The sequence below is a fragment of the Orycteropus afer genome, unplaced genomic scaffold (genome assembly GCF_000298275.1).
Source record: "Orycteropus afer afer isolate SDZICR_OR568_19922 unplaced genomic scaffold, OryAfe1.0 scaffold00139, whole genome shotgun sequence".
In the NCBI taxonomy this organism is placed as follows: Eukaryota; Metazoa; Chordata; class Mammalia; order Tubulidentata; family Orycteropodidae; genus Orycteropus; species Orycteropus afer.
Window position 1 is genome coordinate 1,801,859 of NW_006921726.1, and position 22,291 is coordinate 1,824,149.

At 42.0% G+C, this 22,291-nt stretch overlaps 1 protein-coding gene across 1 annotated transcript in view; it reads left to right on the forward strand.

The window, feature by feature from the left end:
- PIGL (phosphatidylinositol glycan anchor biosynthesis class L) overlaps nt 1-22,291 on the forward strand; it is a 118,844-nt gene that overhangs the window by 82,650 nt on the left and 13,903 nt on the right. The window contains exons 3-6 of the mRNA XM_007945580.2: nt 13,861-13,951; nt 16,512-16,579; nt 20,812-20,843; nt 21,321-21,454. Of these exons, the coding sequence (XP_007943771.1) occupies nt 13,861-13,951; nt 16,512-16,579; nt 20,812-20,843; nt 21,321-21,454 (325 nt within the window). The remainder of the gene's footprint in view (nt 1-13,860; nt 13,952-16,511; nt 16,580-20,811; nt 20,844-21,320; nt 21,455-22,291) is intronic.

Below are 22,291 nucleotides of genomic sequence, written 5' to 3' on the forward strand. Positions count from 1 at the left end.
GCCAGCCTTCTGGTTAGCAGTCAAGTGCTTTAGCCACTACGCTACCAGAGCTCCTCACAGTCATACTAGGAGACTTTAATATACCACTTTCAGTGAAGGATAGAACAACTGGAAAGTAACTCAACAAAGCTACAGAAGAGCTAAACAATACAATACACCTTATAGACATCTACAGAGCATTTCACCCAACAACAGCAAAATATACATTCTTTTCCAGTGCACATGAAACATTTTCCATGATAGACCATATGTTAGGCCATAAAGCAACCTGAATAAATTCAAAAACATTGAAATACTGCAAAGCTTCTTCTCAGATCACATTGTTATAAAATTAGAAATCAACAAAAGAAGATCAACGGAAAAAGAGCAAACACATGGAAACTGAGCACCCTCCTTAAGAAAGTCTGGGTAAGAGAAGAAATAAAAATTGAAATTCACAAATTCCTTGAATCAAACAAGAATGAAACCACAACATAGCAAAATCATTGGGACTCAGCAAAAGCAGTGATCAGAGGCCAATTTATAACAATAAATCCATGCATCAAAAAAGAAGAGCCAAAATCAACATTTTAAATCAACATCTGCAACAATTAGAAAAAGAACAGCAAGAAAAGCCTACAGTCACCAGAAGAAAGGAAATAATCAAGATTCGAGCAGAAATCAATAAAAGAAAATAGACAATAGAAAAAAATCAACAAGACCAGAAGTTTGTTTCTTGAAAAGATTTATAAAATTGACAAACCACTGGTAAATTTAACAAAGGAAAAGAGGGAGAGAATACAAATAACATCAATAAGAAAGAAATGGGTGACATCACAGCAGAACCAACTGAAATAAAAAGGATATCAGGATACTATGAAGAACTGTACTCCAACAGATTTGAAAATCTGGAATAAATAACAGATTTCTACAAACACACCACTTAGAAACACAGACTGGTGTGGAAAAGTTGAACAGATCCATAACAAAAGAAGAAATTGAACAGGTCATCAAAAAATTACCAACAAAAAAAGTCCTGGCCCAGACGGTTTCACCAGAGAATTCTACCAAGCATTCAGAGAAGAACTGACACCAATCCTACTCAAACTTTTCCAAAACATGAAAAAGCATGGAATCCTCCCTACCTTGTTTTATGAAGCAAATAAAACCTTGATACCAAAACCAGGAAAAGACTTCACCCAAAAGGAAAACTACTGATCAATATCCCTCATGAATATAGATGCAAAAATCTTCAACAAAATTGTAGCCAGTAGACTCCAACAATATATCAAGAAAATCATTCATTATGACCAAGTGGGGTTCATATCTGGTATGCAATGATGGTTCAACATTAGAAAAACAATCAATGTCATCCACCACATAAATAAAACAAAGGAAAAGAACCACATGATCATATCAGTTGATGCAGAAAAGGCATTTGATAAAATCCAACACCCATTCCTGATCAAAACTCTCAGCAAAATAAGAATAGAAGGGACATTCCTCAACATAATAAAGGGCATATGTGCAAAACCAATAGCCAACATTATTCTCAATGGAGAGAGACTGAAACCATTCCCCTTGTGAACAAGAACCAGACAAGGATGCCCTCTATCACCACTTCTATTCAGCATTGTACTGGGAGTCCTAGCCAGGGCCATAAGGCAGGAAAGGGAAATCAAAGGCATCCAAATTGGTAAGGAAGAAGTAAAACTATCCTTATTTGCTGATGAGATGATCCTATACCTAGAAAATCCAAGAGACTCAGTTAAATATCTGCTGGAACTAATTGAGAGATTTAACATTGTGGCAGGATACAAGATCAACATCCAAAAATCAGTTGGATTCCTCTTCACCAGCAAACAGATTGCTGAAAGAGAAATAAGAAAATCAATACCATTTACAATAGCTACCAAAAAAATTTAACTATTTAGGAATAAATCTTACCAGGGACACAAAAGACCTGTACAAATAAAACTGTAAAAAACTACTTCAAGAAGCCCTAAGAGATCTACATAAATGGCAGAACGTACCATGCTCGTGGGTAGGAACATTGAACATTGTGAAAATGTCAATTCTACCCAAAGCAATCTATACATTCAATGCAATCCCAATCCAGATCCCATCAACATTTTTTAAGAATATGGAAAAACCAATCACTAACTTTATATGGAAAAGAAAGACCTTGAATAAACAAATTACTATTGAAGAAGAAGAATAAAGTAGGAGGTCTCACACTGCCAGATCTCAAAACCTACTATACAGCCAAAGTAGTCAAAACTGCCTGATATTAGTACAACAAAATGACCCATAGACCAGTGGAATAGAATTGAGAACCCAGAAATAGATCCATCGACCTATGGTCAGCTGATCTTTGACAAAAGGCTGAAATCCATTAAGTGGGAAAGAGATTGTCTGTTCAAAACATGTTGCTGGGAAAACTGGATATCTATTTGCAGAAAAATAAAACAAGATCTGTACCTCACACCTTACACAAAAACTAACTCCAGATGGATCAAAGACTTAAATATGAAACCTAAAACTATAAAGTTCCTCAAGAAAAACATACGGGCAAATTTAGGGGCCCTAATATATGGCATAAATAGATTATTTTGCATGAACAGCAGAAGAGAAACTAGATGAATGGGACCTTCTAAAAATTAAAGTTTTATGTGCTACCAGAGACTTCTCCAAAAGAAACAAAAGAGAACCTACAGATTGGGAAACAATATTTGGCGATGACATATCTGACAAGGGACTTATCACTAGATTTTGTAGAAAACCCCAACACCTCAGTAACAAAAACACAAACAATCCAATTAAAAAATGGCAGAAGACATGAATAGACACTTCACCAAAGAGGATATTCAGGCAGCCAACAAACATATGAAGAAATGCTCATGATCATTAGCCATTAGAGAGATGCAAATCAAAACAACAATGAGATACTATCTTTCCCCAGCACTAATAGCAAAGTTCAAGAAGACAGAAAATAACAAATGCTGGCAAGGATGCGGAGAGATTGGGACTCTTATACATTGTTGGTGGGATTGTAAAATGGTACAACCACTGTGGAAACCAGTATGATGATTCCCTAAAATCCTGGAATTAGAAATACCATTTGACCCAGCCATTCCATTACTGGCTATACAACCTAAAGAAGTGGACGCATGACAAGAACAAACATATGCTCACCCACGTTCATTGCAGCACTATTTACAATAGCAAAAAGATGGAAACAACCTAGGTGTCCATCTACTAAGAAATAGATAACCCAACTATGGTACATACACACAATGTAATACTATGCAACCCAAAAGAATAACGTAGAATTTGCAAAGCACTGCATAACATAGATGAATTTAGAGGACATTATGCTGAGTGAAATAAGTCAATCACAGGACAAATAGTGGATTAGTCCATTATTGTAAAAGTCAAGGGAAAGTATATATGTAGAAGGAAATTTTCTTTGTTGGTTACTAGGGGTGGGAGGGAGAGCTCTGGTAGCATAGTGCCTAAGGCTCTGGACTGCTAACCAGAATGCTAGTGGTTGAAACCCACCAGCCACTCCTCGGAACGAAGGTTGGGCAATCTACTTCCGTAGTGATACCACCTTGGAAACCCAAGGAGGGGTCGCTATGAGTTGGATCCGACTCAATGGCACATAACAACAACTACAGGTGGGGGGAACACTGTTAGATAGGTAGAGATAAGTATTGATTTGGGTGAAGAGAAGGGCACTGTAGCAAATGTGAGTGCTCAACATGGTGGCATTAAGGAAGAGGAAGACAGACAGAGGTACATGGGAGGTGCAGACCACAAAGATGAACGCTTTTCCACGTTTTGACTGCGTTGTCAGTGAAGGCAAACGTGGGTATACTGGTGGATAGATGGGTGGACAGGCTGAACTATTAGGTATGTCTGTGCAGTGGGGAGTATACCCAAGACCAAGTATAGGGTTGGAAGACAGTGGTTCTACAAGTGTATATATATGTTCTGTAAGAATTCCCAGGTGTATAGTAGAGCTGAGAAGGGGACAAGGTTATAGTCAGTTCTTGGTCACAGCCAGCTACCCAGAGGGAGCAAGTAGTTGAACCTGTGGGCTCTGGACCATAGTCTCATGAGACATCAAGCTCAATTAGCATAACATACTACACAAAACATTGTTCCACCTCCTACTTTGGAGGTGGGATCGTAAAAGCTTGCAAGCAGCCATCTAGATGCAGCAATGGGTCTCTCCTTGTCCAGAGCAAAGAATAATGAAGAAAACTAAAGATTCATGAAAACAATTAGTCCCAGCGACTGGTACACCATGTGATCCACAGCTTATACAACTATGAGACCAGAACTAGATGATGCCCAGCTAACACTGTCAACCACTAGGAAGGGGATCTGTGTAGGAGATCCTGGATAGAGAGGGAGAACAATGTGGAACAAAACTCAAAATCGTTTGGAAAAAAATGAAAAAAGGGGGACAGGTTTGCTGGTCTGATAGAGCTGGTAGAACCACTGAGACTATGGTCCCTAGCTGCCCTTAGGTCTGGAATTGAACCCACACCTTTGGCTTCCAGCCATACAGAAGACAGGCATATGAGTTGAATATTTACCTGTTGTTAGGTGCCGTTGAGTTGTTTCTGGCTCATAGCGACCCCATGCACAGCAGAACGAAACACTGCCCAATCCCACATCAGCTCCATGATCCCTGCTATACTTGAGCCTATCATCGCAGCCACTGTTGTCAATCCATCTCATTGAAGGCCTCCCCCTCTTTCGTCTACCCTCCACCCTACCAAGCATGACATCCTCCTCCAGGGAATGGTCCCTTCTGACAATATGACCAAAATAGGTGAGACAAAATCTGGCCATTCTCACTTCCAAGGAGCATTTCAGGTGCACTACCTCCAGGACAGATCTGTTAGTTCTTTTAGCAGTCCATGGTACTTTCAGCATTCTTCGCCAGCACCACAACTCAAAAGCATCAACTCTTCTTCCGTCTTCCTTATTCATTCATTGTCCAGCTGAACATTTACCTAAAATAGATAAAGTCCTTGGAGAGAACAATCATGGGAGAAAAAAGGGCTATATATTCATAAGGAGACAGCTCAGGAGGCAGGAGTGCATGGAGGGATGGACACAGCAAGAGGAAACTATAAGGAGGAAGTAGAAGGGAAGCTGTTGCATTGGGGTAAATTGTAGTCAATGTCATGAGACAGAGTCTATGTGAATTGCTGTATAGAAAGTGAATTTGCTCTATAAACTTTCACCTAAATCACAATAATGGAAAAAAAATACATATATATATATACGCATACTAATATCTAAAAAAAAATAAGTTCTTATGCGCACTGAAAGACTTCGTCAGAAGGGTAAAAAGAGAACCTACAGATTGGGAGAAAATATTTACCTATGACATATCTGATAAAGGAGTTATCTCCAAAATATATCAGAAACTTCAGTACCTCAACACCAAGATAAACAATCCAATTCATAAATGGGCTAAAGACTTGAACAGGCACTTCACCAAAGACGATAGGCTGGCAGCCAACAAACACATGAGGAGTTGTTCGCTATCATTAACCATTAGAGAGATGCAAATCAAAACAATGATGAGATACCATCTCACCCCAGCAATAATAGCAAAGTTCAACAGGACAGAAAGTAGCAAATGCTGGCGAGGTTGCGGAGAGATTGGAACTCTTGTATACTGCTGGTGCGATTGTAAAATGGTACAACCACTGTGGCATATGGTATGGCGTTTCCTTAAAAAACTGAAAATAGAAATACCATTTCACCCAGAAATTCCATTACTAGGAATATATCCTAAAGAGGTGAGAGGCAGCACATGAACAGACATATGCACACCTGTGTTCACTGCAGCACAGTTCACTATAGCAAAGAGATGGAAACAACCTAAATGCCCATCAGCGGATGAGTGGATTACCAAACTATGGTACACAATGGAATACTATGCTACATTAAAGAGCAATGACAGATACACCAATCATCTCACAACGTGGATAAACCTGGAGGACATTATGCTGAGTGAAAAAAGTCAATTGCAGAAGGACAAGTACTGTATGAGCCCATTACTGTAAAAAGACAAAGAAGGGTTTGCTTGGGAAAGGGAACTCACTTTGTAGGTTATTACCAGGGTGAGGAGGGAAGGGGAAGGATTAATTTCGGGCTAGTTGGGGCCCACATGCTGATGTGGTAAGGGGAGGGATGTAAGGAAAGAGTCTGTGACCACCATGATAACATTAGGAAAAGGGAGGACACCAAATTGTGCACAAAGGAGGTAGATGACAGATGCTAATATCAACCAGCGTGGCCACAATAGTGCATCATCATTAACTCCAAACACCAGGCTACAGATAAACACATAAACACCTGAGAGGATCAGAAGAGGGTCAGTATACTCTAGACGAAGGATAGATTCAGTGGAGGCTAATCTTGCACAGATACCAGTGATACAAAATACCTGCAGTCCTTACTGCAGACACAGAAACAACAGAAGACATAGAGTAATCCCTTCCCTCACAGACACCCAGACACTGTGGGAGAGAGATCCAGTGGATCTACCGTCTCAGCACCATAGTACTGGGCGACACCAGACTCAATTGGCACAACAAAATACATAAAAGCCTTGTTCCTCATTCTACATTGGTGAGTAGTGACTGGGGTCTTAAAAGCTTTCAAGCAGCCATCTGAGATGCAGCTAATGGTCTCCTATCAGAAGTGAAGAAAAGTGCAAAAAAAGGGGGGGGGGGCATTTGGAAGCAATCAGCCCTATGACACGATGGCACTTGAGACCAGAAAAACTAGATGGTGCCTGACTACCAATGCCAACCACTCAGGAAAAGATCAAATCTGGAGATCCTGGATAAAGTGGGAGGAAAAACATAGAGCAAAAACCAAGAACTCAGTAATGACCAGAATTACTGGTCAGATGGAGTCTGGTGAGACCCCCAATACTATGATCCTGGGATATATTCTGCACCTGGAATAAAGGTCACTCCCAGGGGGCTGGCTTTCAGCCCAATAGTAAACAAGATGTACATGCAGACCACTCAACCCAGCGTGATACACCCACATACTCTATGGAAATGCATCCCTTGGAACAATAGACCACGGGGCACCAAAGGGGCAACATTCATATGGAGGAAATGCAGGACAAACAGGAGTGCATAACTATTAGGGGCACAGGGGATGGGTTACTGGGCAGGGAGGGGAGGATACTGGGTTAGGGTTGGGCATGGTAAATGGTGAGTGAAACTAAATTTACACGTAATGTTGAATGTAAAACAAACTCTTAAAATAAAAATTTAAAAAAAGAAAAGAAAGACAGTGAAAACCATATGAGTAACAGTGGAACATTGTCTAACATTGTGCCAGATGAGCCTCTCTGGTTGGAAGGCATTCAAAATATGACTGGGAAAGAGCTGCCTTTTCAAAGTAAAGTCAACCTTAATGATGGGTGGAGTAAAGATTTGGGACTTTCATGTCCTGGTGTGGCACAACTCAAAATGAGAAGAAACAGCTGGAAACATCCATTAATAATCAGAACATTAAATGTACAAAGTATGAATCTAGGAAAATTGGAAGTTGTCAGAAATGAAATGGAAAGGATAAAGATCAATATTCTAGGCAATGTTGGTGTTAGGTGCTGTCAAGTCAGTTCCAATTCATAGCAACCCTACATACAATAGAATGGAACACTGTCCAGTCCTGTGCCATCCTCGCAGTTGTTGCCATGCTTGAGCCCATCATCACAGCCACTGTGTCAGTCTATCTCATTGAGAGTCTTCCCCTATTTCACTCTTTTTTTTTTACCACTGGTAGCATAATGCTTAAGGCATTTGACTGCTAACCAGAAGGTTGGCAGTTCAAACCCATCAGCCACTTCGCAGAAGGAAAATTGGACAATCTACTTCTGTAAAGATTTACCACCTTTGAAAGCCAAAGAGGGGTCGCTATGAGTCAGAACTGACTTGATGGCAGTGAGTTTGGTGGGGGTGTTTTGTTTGTTCCTACTTTACCAAGCATGATATCCTTCTCCAGGGACTGGTTCCTTCTGACAACATGATCAAAGTACAAGAGACAAAGTCTGGCCATTTTTGCTTCTAAGGAGCATTCCAGCTGTACTTCCTCCAAGACAGATTTGTTGATTCTTCTAGCAGTCCATGGTACATTCGGTATTCTTTGCCAACACCACAATTCAAATGCATCTGTTCTTCTGCAGTCTTTGCCATTAATTGTCCAGCTCTCACATGCAAATGAGGCTATTGAAAATACCATGGCTTAGGTCAGGTTCACCTTAGTCTTCAAAGTGACATGTTTGCTCTTTAACACTTTAAAAAGGTCTTTTGCAGCAGATTTGCCCAATGCAGTAAGCTTCCATAGGTGTTGATTGTGGATCCAAATTAAATGAAATCCTTGACAGCTTCTATCTTTTGTCAGTTCACCATGATGTTGCTTATTGGTCCAGTTGTGAGAATTTTTCTTTATGTTGAGATGTAATCCATAGTGAAAGCTGTAGTCTTTAAACTTCAGCAGTGTTTCAAGTCATCTTTTGGTTGTTGTTTTTGTTGTTGTTATGTGCTGTCGAGTCAGACCCGACTCATAGCAACCCCTCCTTGGGTTTCTGAGGCAGTATCACTACGGAAGTAGATTGTCCCATCTTCCTTCCGAGGAGCCTTCTGGTTAGCAGTCAAATGCCTTAGGTACTACGCTACCAGAGCTCCCATCTTTTGGTTAGAAAACCAAAAGGAAAGAACATGCTTGGCATTTCTCAAGCCAAAAGAACTGAAGAAAAATACAAGCCTAAAGTTGCAGTATTTAAGGATTTTTGATGATGCAGTGGCTAAGTCATTTGGCTGCTAACCAAAAGGTCGGTAGTTCATAGCCCTCAGCTGTTCTGTGGAAGAAAGATGAGGCACTCTGCTTCCATAAAGATTTGCAGCCTTGGAAACCCAATGGAGTCGCTATGGGTTGGAATGGATTCAATGACAGTGAGTTTGATTTTGGGTGTGTTTATAGTCATATAATTCCTTTACTCTGTACCAGTGGTAAGTATGTTTCCCAGGTTCCTGTGCCATCTGGCTTCTGGTTAATTTCAGCCACTAGACAGGGGGGACCCTTTTCTCCACCTTGGGTGGCAGCTTCATCAGTCACTGAGTGTTTTCCATGACTCTGGCTCCTGCCATTCTGGTTCCCACCATCAGTCTTGCCTTTTGGCTCTTGGTGTCCCAACCCTAGAAGTTATAGTGGCTTTTTGCTGTTGCTAATCTCTTCATAACCAGAAGGCTGGCGGTTCAAACCCACCAGCCACTCCTCGGAAGGAAGGTTGGGCAATCCTACTTCCGTAGTGATACTGCCTCAGAAACCCAAGGAGGGGTCGCTATGAGTCAGGGCCGACTCGACGGCACATAACAACAACAACAAATCTCTACATTGCTTCATTGTCCTCTGCTTGGCTTCTCAGCTGTCCCCAGCAATTGGTTAAACAATTCACTGTGTTAAATTCTTTCTGAAATACCTGGTGGTTTCTCTTGTTGGCTGGATTGTGACTGTTAAATGGCTACCATAGTATCTGGCTCTCAGGGCACTTATAATAGGTTGGAGAATCAAGAATTAAATATATATATATATATATATAACACAAATAAAGGAGTTCTGGTGGTGTAGTGGATAAGGCATTTGGGGGCTAACCAGAAGGTCAACAGTTCAAACCCACCAGCTGCTCCACAGAAGGAAGATGGGTGATCTACTTCCATAAAGATTTACAGCCTTGGAAACCCAAAGCGTGTCACTATGAGTCAGAATCGACTCGAGGCAGTGAATCTGGTTTGTGGTTACAAAACACAAGTAAAATAAAATGCATGTGTCTCCGTATTTGTGTGGTTATTATAATGGCTTATAAAATAGCTACAAAATAGAAATAAAAATGGGGAAAGAAGTAGGAATTTTAGTAGTTTTTTGCTTTGCCTTAGTGGACTGTCGTACACACCTCCTGGGGTACCTACACCAACTTTGAAACCTCTGATCACTGGTATAGGCAGTCCTCAAAGAGCTCTGCAAGGGACTTCAAGAGCACCAGAGCAAAGGTGGAAGGTGTCTTTTTCTTTCTTTCTTTTTGAAGGGGCTTAAATTAGGCAAATGAAACAGTAACAACCACCTCTTTGACATGTATACATCTCTTTATGGTTTTAAAGGCTTCTACATGGTTATCTTATTTGATCTCCCAAAGAAAGAGAAATGAAGTGGATCAAAACGGGATGAAAAACCAAACCATTGCCATTGAGTCCATTTCAACTCATTGTGACCCTATAAGACAGAGTAGAACTGCCCCCAATAGGGTTTCCAAGTCTGTAAATCTTAGGAAAGCAGACTGCCTCATCTCTCTCCCATGGAGCAGCTAGTAGATTTGAACTGCCAACCTTTTGGTGCATAGCCAAATGCCTTAACCACTGCACCACTACAGCTCCTTAAAAATAGGTGATAGACTGTGGAAAATCTTGAATGCTTGCTCAAGAGGAATTTGTATTTGATCACAAAAGCAGTGATGCCATATCAGATGTGGTAGGTTGCAGAGGGAATATTTACAATCCAAAGTGCTACAAATAATTAAAATTTATTGGCGCTTTTACCCATGGTCAGCAGGTAGAGCCACTGGAAAAAGACGGAGTAATAGCTCTTCCTGTTAACTTCCCTCTTAAGTTAGGGAGCTCTGATGGCATAGTGCCTAAGGCATTTGACTGCAAACCAGAAGGTTCAAACCCACCAGGTACTCCTCAGAAGGAAGATTGGGCAATCTACTTCCATAGAGATATCACCTCGGAAACCCAAGGAGGGGCGCCGTGAGCAGATTCCAGTCCTCTGAAGATAGATGGAAGGTGGCAGTGACCTTCCCACTCCTGTGGGATTCCTCTTTCAGCACTCTAGAACTGAGAATTAGTAGGCCTAACCAACTACTATCCTACCCGCTATTTCACACTTCTTCTGTTAACTTCTGTGCTGAAGTTCCATGTGAATATTACTGATATATTTGATTTCCAAAATGATACTTCAATACATTTATGTGGACCTCCCACTTAGGAATGTGAATATGGCTGTTGTCACTGACTATCCATGATTCCTATCTCTATTTATCCTTTAGCAGTCTGAGCTCAGTAGGTCATATTACAGATACTATACTCAGCCCCATTTGCAGGGAACAAGGGTGGACTTGTTACTGGTGTCTACTTTCCTCCTATTCCCAATGGCTGGCTGTCCTGCTTACTGTGCAGGAGTAAGTGGCATGGCTGACAGGACAGTGCTTAGAAAAGTGTAAAACTCCCTCTAGAGAAAGGAGCATAGGACTTTGGTAGAGGTTGGTAACGACAGGGGGTTACATTATTTAGTGCTGAGGTTTATGTTGTTTTCCTTCTCAGAAACCTCCAGTGGTTCTCCTTTGCCTAAAGTCCTAAGAAAGTTATTTAATGGCCTTTGTCTATAGAAAACAGAGCTCTGGTGGTGCAGTAGTTAAGCACTTGGCTGTTTACCAAAAGGTCAGTAGTTTGAACCCACCAGCAGGTCTATGGAAGAAAGATGTGGCAGACTGCTTCAGTGATGAATACAGCCTTGGAAATCCTGTGGGGCAGTTTTACTCTGTCCTATAAGGTCGTTGGGCGCTCTGGTAGCATAGTGGCTAAAAGCACTTGACTGCTAACCAGAAGGCTGGCGGTTCAAACCCACCAGCCACTCCTCGGAAGGAAGGTTGGGCAATCCTACTTCCGTAGTGATACTGCCTCGGAAACCCAAGGAGGGGTCACTATGAGTCGGGGCCAACTCGACGGCACATAACAACAACAACAATAAGGTCGTTATTAGTCAGAATCAACTCGATGGCAATGGGTTTCTTGGGTTGGTTAACTGTTTGTCTCTGGTGGTACAGAGATTACAGCAACCTGTACAGTGGGAAGCAAAGAGAGCCCACATTCTCTCTTATTTTTTTTCAATTTTTTATTGTGATTTGGGCGAAAGTTTACAGAGCAAATTCATTTTCCATACAGCAGTTCATACATATTTTGTCTCATGACATTGACTGCAATTTCCCACATTGTAACAGCTCTCTCCCCACTTCCTCCCCATAGTTACCTCTTTCCTGTGCCCTTTCCTCCCATGCACTCCTGCCCCCCAAGCAGTCTCCCTATGCATACATTGCCCTTCTGTTCTCCCATGATTGATCTCTCCAAGGAGTGTATCTGCCTGATATAAGTGTTCAGCCCATGTGCCTGTCTATTATTTGGCTGGAAGCCACAGGAATGAGTTCAATTCTAGACCTGAAGGGCAGCTAGGGGCCATAGTCTCAGGGGTTTCACCAGCCTCTATCAGACCAACAAACCTGGTCTCTTTTTTTTTTTCCCCCTATGATTTTGAGTTTTCTTCCACATTGTTCTCCCACTCTATCCAGGATCTCCTACATAGGTCCCCGCCTCTGAGTGGTTGGCATTGGTAGCCAGCCACCATCTAGTTCTTCTGGTCTCATGATCATATAGGCCACGTGGTGTCTCAGTCCCTTGGACTAATTGTTTCAATGCATCTATGGTTTTCTTCATTGTTTTCTTCATTGTTTTTTGCTCTGGATGAGGAGAGACCCATGGTTGCATCTAAACAGCCGCCACTTGCAAGCTTTTAAGAGCCCAGTCACTACTCCCCAAAGTAGGATGTGGAAAAATGTTTTTGTGTAGTATGTTATGTCAATGAGCTTGATGTCCCCTGCGACCATGGTCCTGAGCCTACAGGTCTAACTGCTCACTCCCTTTCGATAGCTGGCTGTGACCAAGAAGTCACCACATCTTTCTCCCTTGTCAGCTCTACTATATACCTGGGCATTCTTACAGCACATAAAAATACACTTGTAGAAACATCATCTGCCAACCCTATACATGGTCATGGAGAGACCATGTTCTCTTAAGTAGCATTATTGGTGTTGCCACAGGACCTGAGCAGAAGAGAGATGGATAGGTATTTATAAGACTGTGAATAATATCTTCAAAACAGGGAGTCAGATATGTGATGATCTATATACTAAAGAGGAACCAGAAGGACTTCAGCAAGTGGGAGTATGAGATTGGTCTGTGATGTGACCAGTTGGAGACACAGATAATGATGCATCTTAATCTAGCAGAGACCTGTGCTCCTGAGATCCACAATGTGATGCAGCCCCTGATGCGCTAATTATTATTTCAATTATTTGGGGGGACTTTGGATTGTAAATATCACCTCTGTAACCTGATATATCTGGTATGGCAGCATTGCTGTGGTGATCAAATGGAAATTCCTCTTGATCAGGCATTCAAGATTTTCCACAGTATCCCTGGTGCTAGCTCCTTCATACTAAAACATTTTGGCTTTGCGGTCAGAAAACCTGGTTCAAATCCAAGAAACTTTGCAAGCAAGCAGCTTTGCATTATTCATAAAAGTTCCTTCAAGAGGTTTCCATGGGGTTAAATGAAGTGATACACTTTTGTATTTTCAATTAAAGTACTATTAATATTATTTTTATAAAGATGTTAGTCATTCTGCCTTGTGTCCAGATTAGTTGTTAACACATCTGGCTCCCAACTTATAGACTAATAATTGTCTCATTGATGTCTGTTTCTTCCCCCTTAGCAACAAGCACAGCACAAAGTTCCCAAAGTACATTGTGTAGAATTGTGCATTGATTTCGAATTGTTTCATGTTTATAAATCTTATCTCTTTAACTAAACTCTAGGTACTGTAAGGGTAGGGACCTCCTCCTCATAATTCCTGTCACAAACTGAGCACAGACCTGCAAGAGCTTGGTGATAATTTTTTACCTAATTAGAAAAGGTGTTCAAGATGTGCTTCTCCTTCTAGGGCTTTCCCAGATGACCCAGGTGTACAGTGGGACACTGAGCATGTGGCCAGCCTCCTCCTCCAGCACATAGAAGCTAATGGCATCAACCTGGTAAGGGAACATCCTCCCTGAAGAGAAGGCTTGAGTCCCAGTCCATCAGTTGGATTCTGCAACCTTTGTTTGTGACTATCTCCCACTCCCACATCCTTCAGACAAACTTGATAAAGAGGCCAAAACCTCCAATGTTCTTTCTTAATTCTAAAGTGGAACAAACACATCTTTTGATATCCTATAGATCTTTTTTGAGACTAAGTTGATTATCAGTGCTCAGGGAGAGGCAGAGGATTTTTCTAAACTACACCCTTGTTAACCATCCTCACTCCCCCACCTCTATCCTGCTACCCAAAAACTCAGGTCACTAGGATATTGCACTAACTACTGACTCACTGTCATCGAGTTAGGTCCAACTCATACCGATCCCTCCTTGGGTTTCCGAGGCAGTATCTCTGTGGAAGTAGGTTGCCCAATCTTCCTTCCGAGGAGTGCCTGGTGGGTTTGAACTGCCAGCCTTCTGGTTAGCAGTCATATGCTTTTGGCACTATGCCACCAGAGCTCCCAGGATATTGCACTAAGACTCCCATTTGTATAGAACTTTGCCCTTTACCAAGCATTTTCACACTTAGAGTATCATTTTAACTTTAGAGCTAAATGGTTTTATAGTTCTCATTTTATTTTGAGGAAACTGAGGTTTTCAGAAGCTAAGCAATTTGCCCAAACAGGCAAGTAGTAAATCTAGGATCGTAAATCCTCAATTTCTCACACCAAATAACACATGAGGATAAATTCATACCAACTACAGGAAGAAAATAGTAGTTACTATCAGGACAGCACCATTACTACAGTTCATATTTACCTGCAAAGGCAGATAAGCCTAGCCACACCTATTGCAGCTCTGCTAGGATTCCAGTCCTGTCTTGGCCAATAGTAGATTTTAAGGCTGCCAAGAAGCTGTCTACCTCACTAAAAAAATCCTTCAAGGGTTATTACCTAAAAGCCCACCATTTAAGCTCCATTCATTTGGTAAAGTTTTTTTTTAAATAATCCTAATTAAAATACAAATCCTCCTAACAGAAGAACATATTAGGCTTTTATCACTGATGAATTCACTGAACAAATTGATTTATTATTAGACCCTTCTTAAGAGCAGATTTTCTGATACATTATTAGTCAGGCCATTTTTGTTTTCTAATGACAGAAATATAACTGAAACTTAGTACATATTGGCAAAAAAGGCCCCCAAACTGGCTCACTCTCATCATAGAAGGGATGAGATACAAATATGCCCCCTCCTCTTCTCCATCTTGTACTCTGCCTTGGCTTTGTTCTTTCTTCTAGTAAGAAAAATAGTCACCAGCAGCTTGCAGGCTCACATCTCCAGCTGCATGTTCCCAAAGGGCCTGAGCTTGAAGGTGCTCAAGTTAGATTCATGAGGTTAGGAGTCAAATGTCCAGCTTTGCTGCCTGGACTTGCCTCGGCTTTCTGCCTTCCTGCGCAGCCCACAAAGTCAGGACTTCTCTGGGCTCCACAGCCTATATACCTAGCCAGAAGTGATCTTCAAGACAGAGTGGAATAAATTAATAAGGTGTGTGACATGTGCTGTAGTACCCTTTGGGAGAGTTACCTTGTTCCCTTAGAGTGGCTTCCCTAGGACCAGTCCCCAAATACTCTTTCCTACCCTACTCTAGTAAGAAGAAAGAACTGTTGTTCTACCTGGTAGCATAGGATTAATAATAGTACCTTGTGAGCAATAAACATTAGCTGCTGTACAAAGTTTTCTGTACATGAAGCCATCACGTTTTACAGTTTTTACAGTTTAAAACAAAGAATCTCTTCCCAGCCTATTCCAATCCCATTTCCAAATCCTTTCATCCATGATGCCTAGTCACCTTCTTTCCTTGCCTCTTTCTATCACACCTGACCAACTATTACTATTCGTTTTCTTGAGTCTTGGTTTTCCTTACATTTTTATTGTTCAAGCTATCCTTTTATGATTACTATTATTATTATTTTTTTTATTTTTTTAATCCATCTGTGTAGAAATGAAATGTTAGAACCTAGACGGAGCTTATAGTTAATAAACAGATACTAATAAGTCTGTGGAGATGGAAATTGAGGCAATCTATGAGTAAATACAATTTTTCCATTAACTCAACTCCAGGTGCATGTGGACAATGTGTCTCAAAGCTTCTGTACCTTCAGTATGGCATAAGGAAGAGACCAAATAAATCAGGAGTATCTATATGAGTATCCAGCCATTGTGGAAAACTGGACATGCCAGTGGCTAAACAGATTATTATGCAACAAAGATATTCTGAACCCAAGATTCTATCATAGCTGAATTCCATTCTGCTCCATAAGCCAGGAGCAAGAGTAAACCATAAAGCCCATGGAAATAGTCTCTGTACAATCATACAAACCAATAGTTACTTACCAGTGAGTGGCTCAGAAGTCAGTCCAGAGAGTCTCACTGAGAATTTGAAAAGTTGTAGGTCCTTCTTTCTCCTTTCCTTCCAAAGGGAGTGAAAGCCGTCACTTTGAAACTGAGATTTTTTTCCCCCCTCTTTGGAAAGCATTAAGACAGGCATGGTTGAAATCCTCTATTTCTCTACAGGTGGTGACTTTTGATGCCAGAGGAGTAAGTGGTCACATCAATCACATTGCTGTTCATGCAGGTGTGAGGTATGATTCTCTGGGTAACATAGGTGGAAGGTTTGTCCATTTGCTTAGAGTATGAGGTTTCCATTCATTATCTGATCTCCATGAAACATACTGTTGAATTATTAGAGCTATTGTTGGCCATGTGTCCTCTCTGGGAGAAATTTATTTCAAGCCTTATTAGTAGGAATGCTTATCTCCTGCTAAATAGCCAAACTTTTTTACTCCATGGGTATTGCAAGTGGGTTAACTGATTTTATTTCCCTCTTTGTTTTGGCCACAGAAAACTTTTAGGGGAAATTTGTAGCCTTTTGTAACACATGTATAAGACTTTAAGGATTTGTACAAGACTCTGCAAGGAACCCTTGTGGCACAATGGTTAAGTGCTCAACTGCTAGCCAAAACATTGACAGTTCAGACCTACCCAGTAGCCCTAGGGGAGAAAAACCTGGCAATCTGCTTCTGAAAATATTATAGCCAAAGTTCTACTCTGTCACATGGTGGTGTTATGAAAGGAAAACCAACTTGACAACACCCAACAAGAACACACGGGCCACATTGTAGAGCTGTGTTGCTAGTTGTATTAAGCCCCTTCAGATCCTGAAAAGAGACATCTCCTAGTTGTAGTCAGAGATGTGATTTTTTATGAAGATATATGAAAAAATGAGGTAGTCCAGAAGCTTCTTTCCAACCATATGATTACTCAGAGACTATGGACTACAGGCCCATGGAGAATGGAGCAATAGTTCAGCCTCATATCAGGTGCACGCTGATCTTTTCATTTTCACCCAGTTTACACTGCGCCAGATTGCTGGTCCTGGCACCGCTGAGGTGTCCTCACTTCATTCCAGAAAGAATCTAAGTGGACAGCTTCATGCAGACAGAGCTACCTAGGGCCATTTTTCTCAGAAGAGGCAGAAGTTTCAATGGTTCTCAATATTTCCAGATCTGTGCTTGAGATAAACCATTTATTGATATGCCAAGATCTATTCAACTTATTGTCCATGCTACTTTGAAAATGGCCTTACATAGCCTTTCCCCACTCCCTCACACCTATGCTCCTGGGGGAGTTCGTAGTTGCCATTTCGCCTAGGAGCATCTCACGTCCTTCTCCCACCCACCCCCCCAAAAAAAAACTTCCTATGCCAATGTCTTATATAGTTTTCCATAAAAGCCCCCTGAGCTCTCTCGTTCATACCTCTTTGTAGCTCCCCACCTGCTATGTGCGTTTCCCTCAGAAAATGGTTTAGATTTTATGGTTCTTCTCAGTCATTTCCCTGATTACTAGCATCGTAGCTGTTTTGGGATCTGCTTCTCAGTTCTTACTTAGCCTTCTACCCTCCATCCACTTATGCCGGACCCCTGCTAGGCCTTCATCCTTAGGAATCCTCTCCTTCTTTCCCTGAGCTTGTTGCTTCTCTTTCTCCCATCTTCCCATAGGTATTTCCATTTTTGTCAGCCTCAGTCATGTTTGTCCTTCCCATATTTGAAACCAGAACCACCTTGCAGCTCACTCTGTGCAGAGGTGAAACTACTCTCCATCATTCCCAGAGTGACTAACAGCTTTACCTAGCAGCAGAAGTCCATCTGCAGTCGTCAGCTAGAAACAGGGATCACCAGATGTCATGGGGGAGGTGAGGACTTCAGACTCTGGGCTTCTTAGAGCCATTGCTGAACATGCACATTCAGAAAATCGCAGTAATTTTACCCAGAGGTAAAATACAAAGCAGAACTGTAACTTGATCTCTCATCTCCTTTCCTAATGCTGAGTGGCACCTCATTGCTGCTTCAGTAGTAAGTAAACTGTGTGCCTTGGAAATTACTTGACCTCTTTGAGCTTTAGTTATGTCATGTGAAAGATAAGAGGAGTATTCCCACCTAAACTGTCAAGTTGTTTTTGAGAAATGAGATAATAATATGAAACATCTAAGCAGTAAACAGAACGTAATAAGTACATATTCTTCTCTACCTTTCCACATGCCCTCTAGCCCTTTCTTTTATACATTTTCTGCTATAGATGGTTGCTTGGGCTCCATGTGGAAGTTCCCAGGAACACCTCTGCCAGGAAAACCAAAGCAGATACAGAACCAGGGGGAAAAAATGCTGACAATGCAGCCACTCCACAAGTTGTAGGAACATGTCCTAGTAGAGGCAGCCCAAAAGCTGGCATTCCATTTCCAAGCACCAAATCACCATTCTACAACTCAAGACCAACCTGGTGCCCTCAGTTACCTCTAGGAGCTCATCTCAATAACAGATCTGAGCCTCTGTCCCAATAGCAGCTCCAGTGTGATCCAGTGGCCCAGCAGAAATGTGAAGGGGACAAGGTTTGTTTCATGAACCATTCCTTCCTTTCCCATTTCTTGGCCCTGAGTTGCATTTGTGAGCTCCATGAGCTCGTTCCATCACCATACCCTCCTTAGTCTGAGTTGCGCTCAAACTGCAGGGGAGGTCTTATGGTTGCAACATGTCCTCTTCTCCAGGGATTATTCCAAATCCTTCCCGAGGGCTTCCAGCCCCTAGCCAACACACACAAGCAGCAGGTGATGGTGCTCCCTCCATTCCATCCTACCTACAGTCAATTACTTCTGTGTCCTTCCTTCTCCCTTCCCTCTGGGCCCACCTTCTGATCCCCACAGTCTGCTGAAATTATTCTCTGTAGTCACAGGGATCTTCTGGCTACTAGATTAGTTAAGTTTATTGACCTTTCTTTGGCATTTGACCCTGCCTGTCCCCCTATCAGTGTATCTTTAACTTCTTCCACTTGTTTGTCCTCCTTCCCCTGACCTCTCTGGCTACTCTCTGGGTCCTCCTGGCTTTCCTCTTACCAAGGACCCTTTCCATGTTCATGTTCCCAAAGCTCTCTTCCCAACCCTGGGCTCTCTCAAGACAGATTCATCTGTGGCTTTAAGTTCTGCAGATTTTCTAGTTGTGTGTCTCCACCGTTTACCTCTCCACTTAACTTAGATCCTGCATTCCCAATGCTTTACTCAGATGTCCGGACCACCTCAAGCTCAGAATTCTCCAGGGCTCTACCCAGAAACCCTTTTGAGGTTTTTCTACTTCACAGGCCTCTGCCAGAGAGTCAGGCCCATGTATTTATCAATTCTCTGTCAAATTATCTCCTTTATCCCCTGCTCCCAAGAAACCCTTTCCCATGTATGTGTATATGTGGGGTGAGGGTAGGGTGGGGTGGGATTGCTCTATTCCATCCTCCTCTATTCTCGGCATCCCAACTACAAAGCCTGGAAGAGACTTGGAAATCACTTTTGTGGGGCCTGCTTCATTCCTCCCTCTTATGGCAGTGAGCACAGAATGGCATTATCTGCTTTCTTAGTTCTCTAGTGCTGCTATAACATAAAATACCACAAGTGGAATAAATAGGAATTTATTATTTTACAGTTCGGGATACTAGAAGTCCAAATTCAGAGTGGTGGCTCTAGCAGCTGGGTAAAAGCCCCTCATCCTTGGGCTTCAGCTCTGCCTCTTGTTCCAGGCCCATTGGAGCTGGAGGCTTCTTCTGACTCATGCAGCTATTGGCTGCTGAGGCTGATAACCCAAGATTGGTAGGTGAATGGGTCAATCCCAGATCAGCAGGCATCAAAGCAGGCCACTAGTTTAAGTCCAGGAACAGCCCCAAGATCAGCAGGCAACACAGCCCAAAATGTGCCGAAAAGCTAGAGACCTTTCTCAAAGCTTCTCCATGTATATTAGAAGCAGGCCACACTCCAAATGTCATGCCTCTTCCACTGATTAACATCTCACAGCATATTCCACCATGGTGGTGATTACAGTCTCATCATGGGGAATAACTACATCCAGGTGCCATGCCACTCAAAAGCATGGCCTAGCCAAGTTGACACACACAACCTTAACTACCATACCCCTCAAAAGGTGAGAATGGAGGACGTCAAAAAAGAGAAAGGAAATATCAGGGGAAAAATATCAATGAGCGTTTTACAAGTATTTCCCCATCATACCCCCAGTATAATTTCAGGAGAAAAACTTTGAAGAGTCATCCCTAATGGGCAAAGCTTGGACCAAGCACTTCCTAAGCCATTGGCTAGCCTCTGGATTGACTATCCTTAAGCAAGGTACCCTCAGCTGTACCCAGAGGTCTTTGTGGTGATTTATGCAAAATAAAATTCCTGAAAAGCTACTGGGAAGAGGCCCTAGGCTTGGCAGCACTGCTCTGTAAGGGTCGTCTTGTAAGGAATAAGGTAACTCTTACTCTTATTCTTTTTTCCCTCCTCCAGGACCCTACACTCAGAAGGGAGGTTACCTAAAGGTAAGGCCTGTCCATTTTGCAAAAGGCCAATAGTTGCTGTCCCTCTAAGAAACTTACACAGTGAAATTTACAAATACACTGAGAGCCAGCCAAGGGGAGGGTGAGGGCAGCTCAGCCACAGAGAAAACCATGGCTCAGAAACATTAAGGGATTTTCCCAAGTCTGTCAGTTCTTTAGTGGCAGAACTAGAACCAAGTCCCTGTCTCACGCATTTCCTTTAATCTTGAAGTAGCCAGATACCAACCTCTAGCAGCCAACCATGTCTTACTTGGGAATATAGGGGCTAAAAGGTAGCCAACCAGGTCTTCTGTGGTCCTTTCACTCTTCCACCTGCCAGAATGATGAGCAAAGAGCAGCTTTGGTTCTACAGAGTCATCTGGCAAGTCCATGGCCACTGCCCTGAGCCAAGGACAGGGCAGGTGCTCAGGGGAAAGCATGCCTGGAAGCAACAAGATCTCCTCCCCTTCCCCCAACCAGGGTGCTCTGTGCTCACGCTTCAGACTGTGAATGTAGTGCGCAAGTACATCTCCCTTCTGGATCTGCCCTTTTCTCTGCTTCAGACCCAGAATGTCCTGTTTGTGCTCACCAATGAAGAGGTGGCACAGGCCAAGGTGAGAATATGAAAAATTCCTGCACATGCCAACTCCAGATCTGTACCCCAAATTTCCTACCTCCTCAAAATCCTGCGTCTACAGAGGTCCTGACTGAGGACTTTGCACAACAGTAGAGCACTTATCCCTGAGCTTTAGAACTATGCCAGCTCGGTCTTAGAATTTATATATTCTAAATTATTTTTACCTCTTTCTGATTATAAAAATAATACATGCTAATGCTAGGATATATATAATTTTGCAGCAACAGCAACAACAATAAAAAATTATACATGTAGTTATGTGTACAGGTCTGTATACATGTGTGCATGTATATATGTATCTATATGTGTGTGTCCATGCATATATATTCATATATATAATAAAGCACATGGGGGCACAGTTACAGATACTTCTTAGACATAACCAAATACTTCACAGGATTGGTTTTCTGGACAACTTGGTCAGTTGGCATAATAGAGTTCAGAAAGCTTATGTTCAACATCCTAGTTTTGTGAGAGTGTCTGGGGTCTTAAAAGCTTACAGGCAGCCGTCTAAGTTATAATACTGTCTCTTCTCATCTAAAGTAAAAGAGAAAGAAGGAAACAAAAGACTCAGAAAAGAAACTAGTATACAGGACTAAGAGACCACATAAACCACAGCCTCATCTACCCTGAGACCAGAAGAAATAGATAGTGCCCAGCTACCATTAACATTTCTTCTGATCAAAGAGCCACAATAGATGGATCCTAGTAGAAGAGTAGAAAAATGTAGAAGAGAACTCATAAAGTCTTAAAAATTTCAGACTTACTGGACTAGTTGAGGCTTAGAGGATTCCTCAAGGCTATCATGCTGAGA